Genomic DNA, 19972 nt, shown 5'->3' with positions numbered 1-19972 from the left:
ACAATGATCGCATCGTATGTTAGGATTAATTTTGTGTACTTGAACTATAAATCCTTTCACATGGCCTGTCATAGCTGTGGCTCAGTCTGTACAAATACTAACACAGTCTTTCCATCTTAATTCATTTTGGAGCACATATTCATTAGTCACACAAAATATTTCTTCACCAATGGCTCTCTCGGGAAGTTCTTTGCAAAAAAGAAATTAGTTGCAATTACATTAACATTGATTTACTGAATATAAGCAAGAAGTTGTGCATGGCCACTAATATTGGTGGACTCGTTGATCTGAAGTGAGAACATTCAACTGCTGTTGATTTTCTCTTTCATAATGTCTTCATTGTCACTGGACATCTCTATAACTCAGCGACTGATTGTGTCAGCAGAAACGGGAATTTTTGATATTTCACTAGCAGCTTCTGAATCCAGGACTATTTTCACCATCTCTTTACAAGCAGGCATTAATAATGTTTCAGCTATTGTATGTAGTTTTTTTGGCCTTTACGATAAGTTCAGCTACCTTATAGCTAGCTTTCTGTATTTTGTCAGAAACACATACTGTTGTGGTCATGAATGTTGCTTGTTTTTTGTTTTGTTCCGACAACCAATGAAAATAATTGACATCTTTGTTTGACAGAGAAGAATGTTTCGTTGACAAATGTTGTTTTAATTTACTGGGAATCATAGCAGAATTACTAAGTTTTTCACCACAAATGATACATTCGGGGATTAGGCATGTTTTATCACCAAACAAAAAAAACCGTAAGATAAATAATTATCACTATACTGCTGGTGCACTAATTTTTGTTTTTGTTTTTGTTTTTGTTTTTTTTTCGGGCTCAATGCTTTCACTACTTGTACTCGTCAATGGAACACTCCGTACAAGGAATTTGTCCATCTTGAAAAAAATTAAATAGTTTAATAATAATAGATAAAAAAAATAAGATTGACTAACAGTCACAATTTTAGGACTACTTCGGAGCACAGCTGAGATAGAACTGAAATATTTGCAAGATGTGGGTCTTATATTCTTCAAAGGGAAGCCTAACAATAGGTCGATGATTAAAAATATACAATGAATAAAAATATATCGACAAACAAAACTATGAAATAAGATCATCAGTGCTGTGGCAGAGAAATAAATACAACCATAAGAAACAGCAACTGTGATGATAAAAATATATAAATAAAACTTAATAATTAATAGAATATATAAAAGTTCACGTCACACCTTTCACTTGTGATGACACACTGGTTACAGAAAACTGGTTTAGAGTAATAATACTCTACAAATGTAAATATATTTTTAATGAACAATTGAATGGAAGTTTATTACATCACACCTGGTATTATAACAGCCAATCATTTTAAACTTTTGAAATCTTAACAGTTTATGTTTTAAACACTAAAAACACAATGCCAAGAAATAGTGAACTTTCAGAGGCTGAAATTCAAAATATATATGAATTATGAGGTGCCAGAAAGTTTCAGAGAAATAGCTGCAATAATTAATCACTCTAAAACTGCTGTGGCCAATGTATAAACAAAACAAGAAAATTATGGAAAATGGAGAGAAGTGGATGCAAGAAAGCATTAACTGACATAGATAAATGAAAGGTTTTCTTCCTTACAAAACAACAAGTAAATTAGACGCTATCTACTAGATAGGTAGTTGCTAATTTACCAAAATCTATGTCCATTAGACGATGTGGTGGCATGCTGATGATGATAATAACATAAAATACTGAAAAATAAAGTGAGCTAATTTGATACTTGTTCACAAGCAACAAAGACTTCAATAGGCTAAATCTGTTACAAGTTTGACCAGGGAGTGGGAAAAAGTTGTTTTCTGATGAAAAAACTAGAATTTAAATGGACCAGATGGTTATGGATATTATGGACATGATGTAAAAAGAGAAGCCAAAGTTAGAATGAATAGTCAGTGAGGATATGGCAGTGTAATGGTTTGGGATGCTTTTGGATTCAATGGAAAAACTGATATTGCCATTGTTGATGAAAAAATGGATTCTTCAAAATATCAGGATATGTTAAAAAATAATTTAAGTGCATTGGACCTTTAATTGGTGGAAGTAATTGGATATTTCAATGAGACAATGCTCCACTCCATGCATCAAAATCAACTAAGATCTGGTTTATTAAAAACATTAAAAAAAAGTATTAGACTAGCCTTCTAGAAGTCCAGATCTTAGTCCAATAGAAAATTTATGGAGTATAATAACAAAAATAGTTTATGGTCAAAACAAGCATTATCATCAAGTAAACCAGTTAAAATTAGCAATTATAGAATGCTTGAGAAAATATTGAAGTGAAACAATTGCAAAACTCGATTCAAACTATTCCCGATATTGTTTGATGTTATTCAAATGAAAGGAGGTCCAACTAAATATTAAATTATATGAATTTTGCTAAAAATATGCAGTCCTTATAATTACGTTACATTTAAAAATGCAGTTAATTTCAAAAACAGTTTAAAATTACTTTAATTATCATCAAATATTAATAACAATGATTTTTAACATTGTTTTGTGTTTATTATTATGTATCTAAAATTTTAAAAGTATATTACAAATTGAAGTTGAGTAATTAAAATTAAATTGTTGTCTATGTATTTCTGTTACAAGATTGAAAACAAAAGCCAATAACTGTAAAAGCATCAGTTTATACTTATTTTAAGTTTGTGTACTTTTCTAAAAGTTCTACCTTTGTTCCTGTTGTTTTGTCCCCTAATTCATTTAATTTATTTCATAATTCAGAAACTGTTATATTCTTTAAGTCCATGTTTTTATAAGTACATTAAAATTTCCCATTCAGTCTCCACTGTTTAATCACCAACAGAAATTAAATATACATCAAACTGACCCTAGTGTTGCAAGTGATGAGATTTAAACCATGCATGCCCATTATTTAATAGTGTTTTGCTGACTACATTGAAGTTGTAAGGATGTCTGATGTGTTGAAGTAATTGCAACATAAGTGAATTAATTTATCAGTTAGTATTGGAAAAATTCAATCACCAGAAATGTTAGTTGTTATGTCTATTTGCTTAGAATGCCACCTTTGCAAGAAAGTTTACATTAAAAAAAGATGTGTTAAATTAAGGTTAAATTACTATAAAAGGCTCTATAAAAACTAAATTGAAATTTTATAAGATATTTTTAAAAATATCTGAACAACAATTAGTTAACAATTAATTGTATGATTAGATGATTGTACAATCCCAATTAATCGTTTATCATTAATCAGCTAACTCACCAATCAATCCATTCTTATCTCTTAGGAATACTGAAATGTTTATTTATTGATGATTATAATAAATACTTTATTATTATTATTCAAACTACTATATAAATATTGCAACATCATTTTAATAAATTAAAATTTAGAACTTTCAGAATTAAATAAATTTTTAGTTATTTAGTTTAAAAGAAATTTTAAAAGAAAATAATAGTATTTTAATGAAACTTCAGATCACAATACCATAGAAAATTCTTATTATAGTTTAGATTATATCATTTTTTCATATAATGTATTAATTGTGGCTATTAAAATTTTCCTGTAAGAAATATATTAATTGTTAATAAATTAATTTTAGTCCATTAATACTTATATATACATACATGTACAGTACATTACTTCTGAGTATTGATAATTAATCGTTATTCATATAAATAAATTGCAATTTTGAAATTTTGTCTTAATTTTCAAATTAATTATGAATTTATCTATTTTGTACAGATTTTGATACTTGAATTACAATATCTAATGAAAAGAAGTCATTATGATTAATTTATATACTCAAAAAGAGCCATTGATATTACCAGAAATTACTAAGTATAATGCTGAATACCTTTGTATTGTTGCTGCCAAACATTGTAGAATTAGCCCAGCATCAAGGCATCTCTTTGCTCTCTGGAATCCTAATAAGAATATTTGGTATAGTCCATGTAAAATAATTGATGTAGGATCCAACAAAGATTTGAATCTGTACTTCAGGTTAAGATTTCATCCTTCAGATGTAAAAAAGTTGGCGGTAATTATTATTTTATTTGTGTTTATTATAAATTATATCTTAATCAGTAATTTTATTATATATTATTTGTATCATATTGTAATTAATAATCCTGTAAAAAAAATAATAATATTTACATTTATAGTAAATATTATAATTTTGGTAATATTTATAAAAGTATTAAGTATTCTAATAAACAGCAAGTATTTTCTAATTTTTACAACAGTTTTTTAATAATAATTTTTAAAAATTATCTGATTAGATATTAACCATATCATTATTGTTATTATCATTTCATATTATTTAGGTTTATTATATTAATAATTATTATATGTATTGTAAAATTATAACAAGACAATTTTTATAAAACAGATTGATCAACAAGCATGCAATTATTATTTTCATCAAATGAGAAATGATTTTTTACAAGGAAAAATTAAACAACTCTCAAATAATGCAGATGACTCCTTTGGTCTGGCAGTTACTGATATAATTCGTACTGCACTTGAACAGGATTTAAATCCCGAACAAATGAAAATTGAATATTCAAATTTTTTACCTAAAGTATTACGTAAGTGAAATGTTTTTAAAATTTTGTATTTAAATATTACTTACTTGATTTATTCNAATATAAAATTATATCACATACTTATGTTATTTCATATTTTTGTAGTTACATTTTATGATAGATAATATTTACATTTATATTCATAGCCTAAAATTATACAAAAAATTATTGTGTAAAATTATTTGTTAACACTGTAATATATTATGATATTTAATTTTAGTTACATTAAAATCAAGTCAAAATCTGGTTAATTTGAACTTGGTTAATTCAAATTATCATGTAATTCAAACTTGGTATTATTTCTCTTGAATTTTATATTAAAATTGGTGTTAAAATAAGACATTTGGATTGTTCACAATTGACATGGTATATTTCATATATATATATATATATGAAATATTTCTCTTTCAGGATATATATATATATATCCTGGAAGAGAAAGTAGCATGTAATTTATAGAATGCAAGTATTTTGAGAATTTCCTGAAATGCATGTTTTGTAAATGCCTGTGGTATGAGAAAAATTGTTATATTTCACCGTTTTAATAATAATTGTATCTTGATAGCAGAGCTGCTTATCTATGTTTTATCAATGTCCAAGGGTGGATTGTATATAAGCAACAGTTGAAGTGATTACATACTTCCTTACTATTCCTTTAAGGAGAAAATGTGATATTACCAAAGAATATAGAATAGTACAATACTGCCAAACAGTAGATGCTTGGAGAAAATTTATTTAATTTTCAAAAACAGATAATTTGAACTTATCTTACTTTTCCCCTAGTTATTTACCCCATAATTGTTAGGATTATTGCCAAGCCCTTATACTACGTTCGCACACAATCCACGACTCACTTCGATCTCAATTTACCAACAATCTGGATTGTGACTGTCACTAGTCGAACGTCGTGCTGTTCGCACAGGCAGTCCGCTCGAGAAGAACCTGGCTATTACACACGATCATAAAACTGACGTAACTACGTGGTAAGTCACAAACACCAACAAACAAAATGGAAGTTTTGGTTAGAAATAAATACTTTTTCTTGCCGTACATCTAATAATAGACAGATGTCATCGTCTCTCCTGATGTCTTTTTTATTTCTCTGTCGATAGCCCAACACATCTTCTGCAGCCATCTTGTATTTTCTCACGCGCGTGGGATTGTGGGATCTCTCTTATGACTGGATCTAGTTTCGAGAACTCTCTCCAGTCGATTGCGATTGAACCTCGTTTCAGTCAAGATTGAAACGGTCGAGAGCATTCGTACCACGGAACACTCTCCGACCTTAGTCACAATTTAGATTGAAATGCTTGGTGCAAACGGGGTATTAGTGGTTTGGTCATAATCTAGCTTTTGTTTACAAAAGAACAAAGGTAAAATGGTAGAAGAATGTCCGCTAAAATTTAAATCAGATTGGCATAAGAATAAGTTTCTCACAGTGGTCATTATCTCCTTGATTGATTGGAATCCATCCTTTACTTAAGATGGAAAATTCAAAAAAGAAGAGACTTTGGAAGCAAGAGATTTTCTACCCTCAGATCTCAGATACTTGGTATTTTTTTAAGTTTAGATTGACAAGACAAATACAGGCAAGATATTTAGATTAGAACAATAGTATAGAATAAAAATGACTCTAAATTTTGCTGGATCTGTCCAAAGAAAATTTTTTTATCTATGATAGTTCAGAGTTTTGTTTCATATTATCAAGAATTTGAGACTATATTTTATGCAAGTTGTTTTGTTATCGTGTATTTGATATACTGTATATTTGTTTTTTTTGTATATATACATTATTAGAAATAACAATACTTGAGAGTAGAGTGTAAATCAATGTTATTCTTCACTTGTGATTTTATTCAGACATTTCATTCTTATTACAAGATGAGAAATGAAGTTGGACCAGTTTGATTTGTATAGTAACTGTTTTAAATGAATAAATAACTATTTAGATGAATGTCATAATTTTTACCAATTATGATGTGGATGTAAACAAATTTAGAAAACATTAATACATTAGTATAATTTTCTTCTTTATCTGCATTAATTAGAGACTCAGACTCACAATCAAGGAAAAAATCAGAAAACCTTTTTATTTACTTGTTTTATAAGTTTTTTTTTTTAAATATCATAATTTTGCTTAGGAACCAAAAGTAAATTTTTTTTATTTTTTTATAAATTATTTAAAATATATTTAGTAAATTTTTTATGAATCAAATTTATCAATTCTTCCAACAAACTGGGAAAAAGAAATTTGATCATCATAAATGGTTTTAAAGGTTTTTTAGAAAAAAAAATTCAAAATTTTTTTTATTTTTGAGAATATTTTCATTCATATTATTTGAAGAAGGTTACGTAATATGACAAGTGAAACTTTAATATTAAATTTCAGAAATGGATATCTAAGTTATAGTAACAATAACCAAGTGGCTATTTATAGTTTAGAGTTACCGTAAATAATTGACTGTTTATAATTACGTGACTATTTAAAAAAAACATGAATTTTTGGATTTTAGAGAGTTTTAACAATAAGGACTTTCTTTATCTTAACTTGACTATAAAACAGTATATAATGGACAGATACACCATGTCACAATAGGAGCAACATATCATGTATCAGAAATACACAAAAGCCACAACATCTATTGAAATGATATGTTATATATGTTACCAGCAAAGTTTGAAATTCGGCATTCTATAGAATGCCTTTGGCATTGTATATAATGCCTAAAACTAGCCAGCAATCTATGAAATGATTCATATTTTACAAATTTCCTAGGCATTCCATAGAATGCCAAATGAGAAACCGGCAAAGTACAAAATACATCTCCGATTCGTTTCAAATTTCATGTGGCAAGGCATGTGATTTTTAATGTGCGCCTCAGGCTTAGAATTTGTCAGTTGCACTTTGTGGTTTGTTCAGGAGTGTCAAAATACGCAATTTTACTTAAATTTGTTCAACAAAAAATTAGTTTTTTACTGTGCTCCATAAAAATGGAAGAGCACAAAGCTGTAGTGTTGGAGAAGGTATCATGGTCTATAGACATGAAACAACAATTCGATGATGAACTGTCCAAAATTCGAGTTAATGCTGCAAAAAAACAATATTTTCTTAACCGAAACTACTTATCAGAAGTTAATAAATGATGTACAAAAAGCCAAAACGACTACTAAGAAGGAACCCAGGGACTATTGGTTGCTGAATTGTTATGTGATGATTGTAGAAAACAAAAGTAAACTCATTTATCCTGTTAAAGAAGGCATCAGCACTATACAGTATTACATCATGGACTCAGGGTTATTTCATGTACTTCATGAAGCTCATTTGGCTATTGGACACGGAGGACGTGATAGAATGTTGAAAGAACTTTCAACCAAATACAAAAACATTACACATCATGATATTGAACTGTACAGCTTGCTTAGCGTCCGCCGTTTTTATTTTAAAATTGTAAAATCGCAAATTATAACAAATTATGATTCTATCTGTTATTTTGATACTTTTCTTTCTTTATAATGTTTTATTTACTTTATTTTCCTGTAATTAGAGACGATACGGCTTTAAAATAAACAGATCAGATCTCACTTGCCAATAGATTATCTCANTATTTTATTAATATATATATATATAATGAATAAGAAGATATGTGAAAACATTTTTTGCAAACTTGAACCCTCAATAAATATTTATTCATTACACAAACAACGGAATGTTCATTGTAATTTTAAATCATAAACTTTATACAAGTGTAATTTATAACAAATCGATTTAGAACATGATAAAAACAATTTTATAACGGAAACGGAAATAAATTATAAAAAATGTATGAAAAATAAACAGTTCTGACAAAACTGATTCTTAAATATCAAGGACAACATTCTGTTCAATAAAATTACAGTAACCTTGACATGTGACCCGCCTCCAACAAGGAAGGGAGTTATTGTTTACAGAGTAACGTGATACTTCGCGCGTTGTTGTCGTTAACGGTGGGTGTGGGTGGCAGCTCACTTGACACCCTGTTGTGAAAGTAATAAAGTTTAACCGACCTTGACAGACGTGTCTAGTTACTAAGAATAAGAAGTGGGGAGTTGTTTAAACGGTAATAAAACGTGGTTCATTAAGGGACTCTCCTACTCTACTCATATTACCACAAAAGCAATAAACACTTAACACTAGACTTTAAAACACGGTCAATTCCTATCCGATTACAAAGGAACCGACGACAATTGGTGAAAGTTGAGATAATCTATTGGCAAGTGAGATCTGATCTGTTTATTTTAAAGCCGTATCGTCTCTAATTACAGGAAAATAAAGTAAATAAAACATTATAAAGAAAGAAAAGTATCAAAATAACAGATAGAATCATAATTTGTTATAATTTGCGATTTTACAATTTTAAAATAAAAACGGCGGACGCTAAGCAAGCAGTGATGAGCGACTAGTAAGTCAACCCGTATGGCACGTGACTGCACGCTGAAAGTACCTCCAGCTCGATTTCCTCACCCCTATTACGGTGCAAATCGGATCAGTCCATTCCAAACACCTTTGATAACAGGTAGGACATCCTGGCTTATCAATTGAACTGCTTCCGCCCATGCGCAATCGATCGCCTGTTAGACAAGCATTATGGACGGACGTGTACATCCACCTTTGTGAACCTTGCCAGAAAAAACAGAAAGGTATTAAAAAGGGCATTGTTGTGAAACCTATGATTTTTTCCAAATTTAATTCCCATTGTCAGGTAGATCTTATTGACTTTCAGTCTCAGCCAGATAGAGAATACAAATTTATTACGGTGTACCAAGATCATCTCACAAAATTTGTTATTCTTAAGTCTCTAACGTCAAAAAGAGCTGAAGAAGTAGCCTACAACCTAGTGGACATATTCTCGTTGCTTGGAATGCCATCTATATTACAGTCTGACAATGGTAGGGAATTTGCCAATAATATGGTGACCAGCTTGAAGGAGTTTTGGCCAGCACTAAAGATCATCCATGGGAAACCTCGCCATTCACAAAGCCAGGGTAGTGTCAAAAGAGCTAATCAAGATATCGAAAATATGCTCTGTACTTGGATGCTGGACAACAAATCTGATCGCTGGAGTGAAGGGCTGCGTTTCGTTCAATTTATGAAAAATAGAACTTATCATACTGTGATCAAAAGAATACCATATGAAGCTCTTTTTAGCTGCAAACCTAAAGTAGGGCTTACAACGTCTTTTCTACCAGAAGATGTTTTAAAAGACATAAATACAGAGGAGGAGCTAGAAAAAGTAATAGAAAGCATCAAAACAATGGAAAAAGGTGAAACTAATCAGATTATGTAAGAAAAAGAGCCTGTTTTAAAAAACATGGATGAGATTATAGTCGTCAGTGGATTAAACCAACATGATGAAGACATGCTTACCAAAGAGATTTGCCATTTCTGATGTTGTGTGTGTTTAAAGGAAACAAGTGATGCACTTGCATGCAAAAAATATCGTCAAAAAATTCATACCTTCTGTGGCCATGTTAGCAAAGATGATGAAATGGATATTTTGTGCACCCTTTCTTTCAAAACAGAAAATGCTATTGAAGGTAAAATAAATTCTAAAATCAATCTGGAAATATAAGCAAAAAAAAAAATGAAAATGAATTTGGAAAAAAAATTTTCCACTGCTTCTTTGGGAACTACTGTGTGAGTTCCTATTCCTGATGTCGACAAGGGGCGAGGTGATTCGCACAATATATTGGCAGTTGTAATGAGAGTGACAGAGGATGGTTTCTACTGACTTGGAACTAATGAAGGAATTTTAAAACAAGTATATGCGAGATCACAATTCACTTTATCCCCTAAGAACTTGCTTAGATTTGAAGATATTCCTGACCATGAAATTCCTCTCTGGTCAGTTGCAATTGCTCAGTCCAGTGGAAGTGGCCAAGGATTCGTCAAATGTACGTGTAAAACAGTGTTTCTCAACGGGAGCGATTAGTAACAATTTATATTTTGGGGGGACAAAAAACAATTTTCTGGGCGATATAGTAAAACATTATATTAAGAATAATTAGATATTTTATTCGTTATATCGTACAATAATTAAACAAATAACATTATACTAGTCACTAGTCTATTCAATGCAGTATGAATTTGGCGTTAGCCTTGGCCCTTGGCATCAGAATTTTGAAGTGAAGGGGCGATACTATGTAATGGTTTTATTGAAGGGGGTGACAATTCGTTAGAGGTTGAGAAACACTGGTGTAAAACAAAGTGCCAAAATATGAAATGTCTTTACATGAAAAATGTAATGAAATGTAATTCAAAATGTCATTCAAGCCTACCATGTTGCAACAAGTAGGTTAATTTTAATTTCTTATTTCTTATATGAAAATTTTGTTTCCCTTAATAAAAAAGGCATAAATTTTTTTTTATACAACCTTCATTTTTCTTTATGTATTTTGAATAAATTTTTTTTAATGGCACTCTCATTATTTTTTCAGAATAACATTTGTATTTTTGAGGAATACACGTCATTTATATAATAGCCTTATCAGGACCTTTTTTCATACTTTGCCTAACTAGCAAGACTTTTTTCATACTTTGCCTAACTCTGCCCACTCTCTACCTTTGCTTACTAGCATTTGTCATTTTATAGAATGCCGGCTTTTCATACTTTGCCGGTAACATATATATTTAAAATACTAAAGTTATCACTGCTCTATAGTAAATGTGACTGTTATTTACCTAGCCCAGTCATTAAATACCAGCAAACATTCATTTAACTTCTTTGACTTTTTGAATATACCATTAATTTTCAGTTATCTGTTCAGTGTTTAAGTTGTAAATTACATTTATCTATACTGTGTGTATATCACACTACTTAATAATAGTCAGAAAACTTACAAAAATCTAACATATGAATAAGTAATATATACTATAGAAATACTAAGAAATTTATAAAAAGAAATTATATAAGTGCATGGAAACCATTGTAAGGGTCTAGAAGAGTCACATGCAGTTTGCACATGGGTATAGAAAATTCTTGAGTATAAAATTGCTTTAAAATTATTCAATAGTTCACTTTTATTCTCAACTGTGCAGTCAAAAGGATTTGTTTCATACACTTTATAAGATGAAACTTTCAAAGCAAGACTTGAATTTGAGAAAACAGTGAAAATCTTGGTCAACAAGGAACACATCTGGGATTTGTGCAAATTGATCTGAACTGTGATATACAATCTGCTAAAATATTGTCTTCTCTGTTAAAAATGCACTGCAACAATTTCTAACAATTCTATCAAAGTCAAGTAACTTAGTAGCAGTTGTCAATATCTTGCAATTTTCAGCATTGAAGTCAAATGAAATAGTAGTTTGAACACTTGAAGGTTTTGCTTACTTAAAAATTGCTATGCTTTAAAGAACTTCATCATGGACATCAGGGTAACGGCTTCTTCATTGTAGGCCGTACTCCTCTCTTCACTTGGAACACCCTTTGTAACTTGGCCGAGCTGGCCGTTTGGGAATTCCAGTCTTGTTACCACCCCCACTGGTTCCTGGCCATGTTGGCCGTTTGGAGACTCTTTTGTGTTTTGTCGTATTCCCTATTCTGGCTGAGTTGGCAATCTGGGGATTCTTCATATTATTGCCCCCACTGTAACCTGGCTGTCAGGGAACTTTTCGTGTTTATTTTTAGTTATTTGTTTTATTATTTTCTCATTTAATTTTTGTGCTTTTGTACACCAACTCATTCCAAGTTGATATTTTCAGCAGCTTCTTGGGCATTGAGTTGGTTGCTCTTGTGCATGGCTACATTTCCTTTCTCCCTAGAGGCAGTACCGTGTGCAGACTTATTCTCTGTATATATTTTGACCATACTGTTTTCTGTGGGCTATGCCCCATGTGTTGTCAATAAATGGAACTTGATGGTACCATGGTTCCCATTTCACACTTTCCTATCATTCTCTACTTTTCTTCCTTCTTCTCACTTCCTCTAAAACTTTTCATCCTTCCTTTTCAAAGGCTATGCTGTAAGGTTTGGCCTTTAACACTTTTAATCATATCATATCAGTCAGCAGTGGCATCATTATATATCCCAGCAGTGAAAATTGTAACTATTTTTGAAACTGTCCATAGTTTTCCTGTGTCAAGATAAACATGTCTATAAATTTTATCAAGTGTATGGAGATAAAACTGTACAATTGAAGTGGTATACTTTAATTGTAGACAACTGTTAACATAATATATAGAACAATAAAATTCAATAACTATATATATATACATATATAACTATAAATAGTAAATTATTTATGGTTACTATAATTATAAATAGCCATTTGTTTATCCTTACTGTAACTATAAATAGCCACTTCCTTAAATTTCTGCTGTAAATCCTTACTTACATTTTCTCCCTCTTCATATAGTACAATCTGTAATAAATAGAAAGACAATAAGTAAATATTTATTAAGAGGACAATAACATCATCATTAATTAAAAAATAATGCATATAATGCATTTAATTATATTACATGTTATATTTTAATTACAATTATGGCAAAATTTAGTTTGTTTGTATGTATTTAAAGATTGTTTATTTACTAGATTAACATTTTTAAACTTTATTAACTTCAGCTTTAGATTTTTATTTAAGATGCTTGTTTTAAAATTATCAAGACAATTAAGTTGAGATATATTACAAATAATATATTTATTTAAAGTTTGAAAATAAATATGAAATACAGTGGGTGATCGGTTAACGAACATAATCCGTTCCAAGACTTTGTTCGCTATCTGAATTGTTCGTTAACCAATTATCGATTTACCATAGGCTTTAATGGGAATTTAATTAATTCGTTCTGGATACCCCCAAAAATAAAAAATATATACTTTCTTACTACGTTTATTTATATGTAATAATAAAAATACGTACATACACAGTCTTGTGTTTTTATTAGTCATGTTTTTTTCATTTGAATGGATTTAAGAATCTGTCTAATGTCGATTGCTTTTCTCTCTTCGTCAGGATTTTTCGTAATTAATAGCATTGCAATTGTAAAAATCCCCAAGCCTCAACCTGGTTTGGATGCCATTCTAAGACCGTTGTTCTGACATCCTCCCACTTCTTCAAAGGATCTTTAATAACAGATATCGGCATTAATCCTCTTTTTCAGAAGATAACATATCTCGCCAAGTTTCTTGGTGTTCTTCTGTTGTCAGATCTGTTTCAGGTTTCATTATGAACTCTTCAATGTTCTTTATTTCTCAGATGTGACTTTTGTTACTCCTTTAGCTGCTTGAGTCTTCTTGATTATACAGTATTTTTCTTAAATAAGATTGAACTGTGACCTACTGTAGACCTGTTCACGCCATACTGCCAAGCAAAATTAGGCATCTTCTGCCCACTCTCTACCTTTGCTATTATACTCTCACCTTTCGAAAAGAAAAACAGACTCAAAACTTACGAGTACCTAGCCAACAGTCTCATGAATATATAAAAGAATTGTTTTGTCAAAAAAATAAAAGACTGGAATTACAAGTGAGAGTTTCAAAGTTCAGAGGAATACTATCCGATTAGTATATACTGGCTTGAGCATTGATGTCGATGTCTCCCACACTCCGAAAAGTTTTGAATTGTTGCCTGAAGACAAGGGAAGACCAATCAGTATTCATTATTTTATGTTGCTTCTTCTTGTGTTTGTTCTGTGGGGTGTTTGTTATCCGATCATGTGTTCGTTGTCCGAACATAAAAATCTTTTGCGAAAGTGTTCGTTATCCGATTTGTTCGTTATCTGATCTGTTCATTAACCGATCACCCACTGTATGTGGTATAATGATAAATATATACAAAAATAAATAAATAAAATAAAATTTATAAGTGACCTTACATTTATTAATTAATGCAAAGCAAGTCAAACTTCTGGATCTAACAACAATTCTCCTTTCTATTTATTGACCAAAAGATGCTTCTCATCTGCTATATGAAGAGTGGAATTTTTGAACTGTGTTATTAATGATGTATTCTTTCAAGTTTATTATTCTTTTCCAAAACACTGATTTATGTATTTTTAATTACATCTTATTTGTATTCCTATGTCATTACCTCAAAGTAAGGATAAAGAAAATATGAATGTGTTTACTGTCTGTACAAAAGCTATTACTGGATATCTATGTTAAATTATAAAAAAAAACTATGGCAAATAACATCATTTTCAATTTGATGCTAGAAAAAACATATTCTAAACTCAATTAAATTTGGCAAGACAATACTATATTTGGTTTTCTCTAAGTCCACTAAAATAAAATGATTTAATGTTGACAAAGCGAACTATTTTATGTAATGGAGGAGATTGTTTTTTGATGTGATGATGATATTGTACCTAATAATTGTCATCTCTTGTTACATAATTTGCATTTAATAGTTAAATCTGTATTTTATTTATTGCTTTTATATAAATATATTAATATATAGAGTGGAAAACTAATTGAAAAATGAGGATATAATTAAAAATAAAATTGTTTTCCAAGATTTGCATTATGTTTTTTCTTATAGAAAACTAAACTAATGATCAATTGATAAGGCTAATTATCAGACAAGTTAATTGGACATAATAAAAGAGAATTTTAGAAAAGTCTTACCTAGCTTAATCTTCAGTGTGAAGACAGCACAACATTCTTTTTTTCTGCATTGTTGACTTTTATCTAAAAAAAGTATTGATATTGAACAAAAAATATTTTGCAATTTCATCTTATTTTGCTAAATTTGTTTTATTTATAAATTACATTTAAAGAGGAAAACTTTTTAATGTAAATTTTGAAATAGAGAAACAGTTCTTATTATTGTAAGAGTTATATATAATTTAAGAATTATTCAGTTAAGTAGTTTTTTAAATTACAAAAGAATAATAGTGATGTTAATGGATTTATGAAATAATATGTATAGACTAAATAAAGAATTTTAATTTTTATCATAATTACAATTGTGAAGCAGTATTTTAATAAAAATAAAAAATATATACGTATTCTATTTTCTCAATTAAAACCCCCATCTTTGAATAAACCTTGAGAAATAAAAATGCCATTAAGAATAAACCTTAGGTTTGAAAAGTGTGGAAAACATGTTGAAGTACTGCACTGTGTAGGCTAATGTAATTTAGAGTGACAGGTGAGGTGTTTAACTAAAATTTTGCCTCTTCAAATTGTCTAGATTTGGACAGCACTAATCCAGGGTACAGTACATGAAACATTATTTTGAAATAAAATTATAAATATTGTTGAATATTGAGCTTGGGAAAGTTGTGTTAGAGTTCATAAGTCAATTAGAATTTTCCTAAAAAAGTTTGTTAAAATATTTATATATTCCTGTATTAATTCGTGCGCTTCTATGCTTTCCTGTAATAATCTGCTTATGTAATTCAACTGCTTTTTAGCAATGCTCCATGGAACAAGATGTTTCTCTTCTTTTAAATATGCTGTTAAATCTAATGCTAAACCATAAGGCATGTGACCAGCTCTAGCTAACAAGAATGCATCACTCAATAAATTTGCTCGATCGGAAGGAGTAAACACCTAAATATACGGAGAAAGATGGCAATTTTGAATCAGAAGGTGGTAGTCAAGGTCTTGATTACAATTACATTGAAGCAGATGTGAAACCCCTTTAGTTTCTTGCCCGAGTTTACTCGGGCAGGTTACATAGCGTTACATAAAACTTGGTCCTTTCGCCCCTAAAAAATTTCTTTTTCCTTCAATTTTTGGATGTTTTTTAGGTCTCCAAATTTTTTCAAAAATTTTTACCCGCGTGAAAAAATTTTATCACGATTTTAATTTACTTTTAATGACGCGCGATTAACGCTTAATTGTTTTTTAATGGGATTTTGATATCAAATTTCATTCATTGTTCTAAAGTTGTAGTGCATGGATTTTACTTCGGTAAAGTTATTTAAAGCTACTTTCTGATATCAAAAACGACCTCCAATAGTTTTTTAATTTTTTTAATTAATATATTTTATTATATATACGTTTAATTAAGTCGGGGGGTCGGAAATCGCAATAAAAATTTTAATTTTTTAAAAATATTTTAAAATATACGGCCAGCTAGTATTCACCCTACTTTAAACCCTTGTCCTCCCGAGACGTCTATGAGAATGTCCCGGGAAATCCACATCCAGCTGTGTAAACAATGACTCATCAGTGTCAAATTTCGCAGAAAGGCGAGACAATGGAAAATAAAGTTTGAAGCTTTTCCTTCAAAATTAACGCATTTCTTTCGTTTTTTTCAGTTTTAAGTATTTTTTATGTTTAATTACATTAATATCAAAAATTGCTGGAAACTAAAGCGATTAACAATGTAATAACCAAATTGGAAGAAGTTGAATTGGATTAACTATGGAAACAGTAATTATTTCAAATATTGTAGCTGTAACCCATAAATACAGTTAATGATTGGTTTTAATAGCTTGGAAAATGTACAAATAATTAACATATTTCTTTAATTTTTATCCACTTGTCTTCTATTGCAAGATAGTAAACTCTGGGGTGACATATGTTTTAAAATAAATCCTCTGGGATTTAAAGAAATATGGTATATGCAATTTTTTAAAATACTTTACATAAATTCAGTTTTGTAATTAAATATACAGTTTTTAAGCCACTTTTAACTCTTTTCCTTGTTGTGTAATATGTACTTTTGACACACCCTTTTCCCTTTGATTACATATACAATAGTTCATGGATGCTCTTGAGATTGACGAAATAACTTTAAAAAGTTCTGAAAATATTTTCTAACTTATAGTTTACTCATGTGCCCAGTAATTAGGTTTATAAGAACAAATTCATTTGCCAATAATGCCAATAATTTGCACAAATGAGCAATTATTTATTGTGACATCATCACAATACCAGCTGCAATTTTTAATTTAAAATATATTCTCTCCAACTCAAATTATAGATAGTAGTGTCTTGCCTCCGTACATCATACATTTTTTTTTTTTCCATTAGCAATAGAATCGTTCCAGTCATCTATCTAACTCCTGTTAGAGAAAATTTTTGAATAGAAATAACATGCCTTTCAGTTTAGTCTGGAAGTTCATATATAGTTAATTGGGACCTCCTGCCCTTAATCATTCCATATCTGGTTTTGGCTTTCATCTATCTAACTCCATTTTTGAGATTAATGATGGATGACAATGGTAATTTATAGTATACATAGACAGTGCCTTGATTCCTCCTTCCTCATTTTATATCATACATTAATCACTGTACAAGTAATTAATGAATGGTCCCTAAGATTAATTGTAGATATTTTCATTTTAAGAGATTTTTTAAAATCAATCCTCATTAAAGAAAGTAATAGAAATTATGGAATAATTAAAAATCAAGATTATTAAATTATTTTTACTAAGATTTTTTTCGATGTTCATCATTTGATAATACAGGAAATCCTCATTAAATCAAACTCGGATAGTTTGAAATCTTGTTAATTCATAACTGTACTTCTGTCCCAGTTGGAAATAAAGAGATTTACACAATAAAGAATTTGGTTAGTTCAAAATACAGCTACTTTGTAATTTGAACTGAAAATTCTGTCCGAATTGTGATATGTGTACTGTACATAACTCATTTGTTTAGGTTGAAATGCCTCAATACTACCTGTATAAGAGAATAGACCAAGAACAACTGTAATATGATCAATATGACTGCATTTTCAGGTGTCACTTTACATATGGACTACCCTTTTTTCTCTTATTTCATAAAATATGGCTGGGTTTCAGGATTTCAAGATTGGGCTATGAGTAGCAGATTGAGATATTTGTAGGGCTTTAGGCTATTATATTTAGCTGATTTACTACTTTTTGGCCACTTTAAAAATAATTTGGGCTACATTTCAAGGAATTCTGCTTTACTTTTTATAAAAACCTATCTGGTGACCTGTGAAGTTATCACTGGACATAATGCCGTTTACCTGCAGTTTATTTACATTATTATTATTATTAATTAATAAAAATAGCATTCTGTATAACTAGCTGTATTCTGTTTGCTTAATAAATTACATCAGTTACATGGCATTTGGCATATTATATAGAATATATGTAAATATCAAATAATTTGAAGTCATGAATATTTTGTCTCATGAGTTTCAAACTAATGAGGATTTTCTGTAGTTTTACAGCATTTTCAGTAATTTAGATTATTTTGTACAGTTATGTTTAGAACTAACAATAAGAGAATTATATTTAAATTAATCAGAAAAAATAATTTTTATTTGGCTGCAATTTGAAAAAAATTATAGACCTATAAATTCCCTCTGTTTGTCTTTCCTCAATTTTGAGAATGGTGTTAGATAAATGAAATTCAAGAATATATGAACTTCCAATGCAAACCAGAAGTCACATTATTTCAATTCAAAAATTTTTCCCTGAAAGGCATTAGTTAGATGACTGGTATGGTTCTATTGCTAATGGAAAAGTGTGGTGTACAGGGACTAGGCATTACTAATTTGAAGTGGAGAGAATATATTTTAAATTAAAAAATTATTAAAAATATGATTAAAAATTTCAGCCCGGTATTATGATGACATGACAATAAATAATTGTTCTTCTTATTTAAAGTTTGAATGAATAAAAGTTTAAATATGCTTGAAATTTTAGTCTTTAAGGAAAAATGAAATTCTTTTAAAACAGAAATTTATTTTGTAATGAATCAAGTTTCTTTTTTATTTAGATAAATGGAATCTTTTCATGTTGAAGGAACGTATTAATAAAGCTATTATAAAAGCTTTTAGAAATAGTGGGCAAAATGTGGCTTATGTAAAAGTAAGTATACACCTTAAATTACACCAGCAAGTATTATTTAATGCATAAAAACATTTTTGACATTAGTTGATGGGCCTTCATCAGTTGTTGAATATATGACAGTCATTGAACAAACATTTAATATTTTCTGGAGTAATTTAAGGCGTGATTTTTTTTTTTTTTAATTTTGGCATTCTCCCTTCAGTTTCTTGGTAATTTCTGTAATAAGTATCTAGTATCCAGTGTATAAATTTCACATTTAGTGAATTGAAAGATAGTTAAGAACAAATGCTTTTAGGAACTTTTCTTTATCAAAATGTAGGCACAAAATTATTATTTGACTAAATTTGTCTGCAATAAATATATGTATTTTACGCTTTCGATGCCCCTCCTGGGCTCTTCTTCAGGCCTGAAGAAGAGCCCAGGAGGGGCATCGAAAGCGTTTGCCAATATTAGTTTGGAATTTTCATGCCGGTTAGTGGTTGTAGAATACATACGTTTATTGTATATGACCTGGTGTGGGAGAAATATTTGATAAATTTGTCTATTAAAAAGATTATACATAATATAAAATACAGAATAATCTAAAATGTCTTTGATTTCCTTCTGTCATG

At 29.6% G+C, this 19972-nt stretch overlaps 1 protein-coding gene across 1 annotated transcript in view; it reads left to right on the top strand.

Moving 5' to 3' along the window:
• Positions 1-19972, top strand: part of LOC111630018 (tyrosine-protein kinase JAK2-like) — a 56712-nt gene that overhangs the window by 12630 nt on the left and 24110 nt on the right. The window contains exons 3-5 of the mRNA XM_023374010.1: positions 3756-4050; positions 4402-4600; positions 19288-19379. Coding sequence (XP_023229778.1) covers positions 3799-4050; positions 4402-4600; positions 19288-19379 — 543 coding nt within the window. The 5' untranslated portion in view covers positions 3756-3798. The remainder of the gene's footprint in view (positions 1-3755; positions 4051-4401; positions 4601-19287; positions 19380-19972) is intronic.

The sequence above is a fragment of the Centruroides sculpturatus genome, unplaced genomic scaffold (assembly GCF_000671375.1).
Source record: "Centruroides sculpturatus isolate CEXI.00-Female unplaced genomic scaffold, Cexi_2.0 scaffold559, whole genome shotgun sequence".
Lineage (NCBI taxonomy): Eukaryota > Metazoa > Arthropoda > Arachnida > Scorpiones > Buthidae > Centruroides > Centruroides sculpturatus.
Note: the sequence above shows the minus strand (reverse complement) of the source record. Positions and strands in the feature narration are given on the sequence as shown.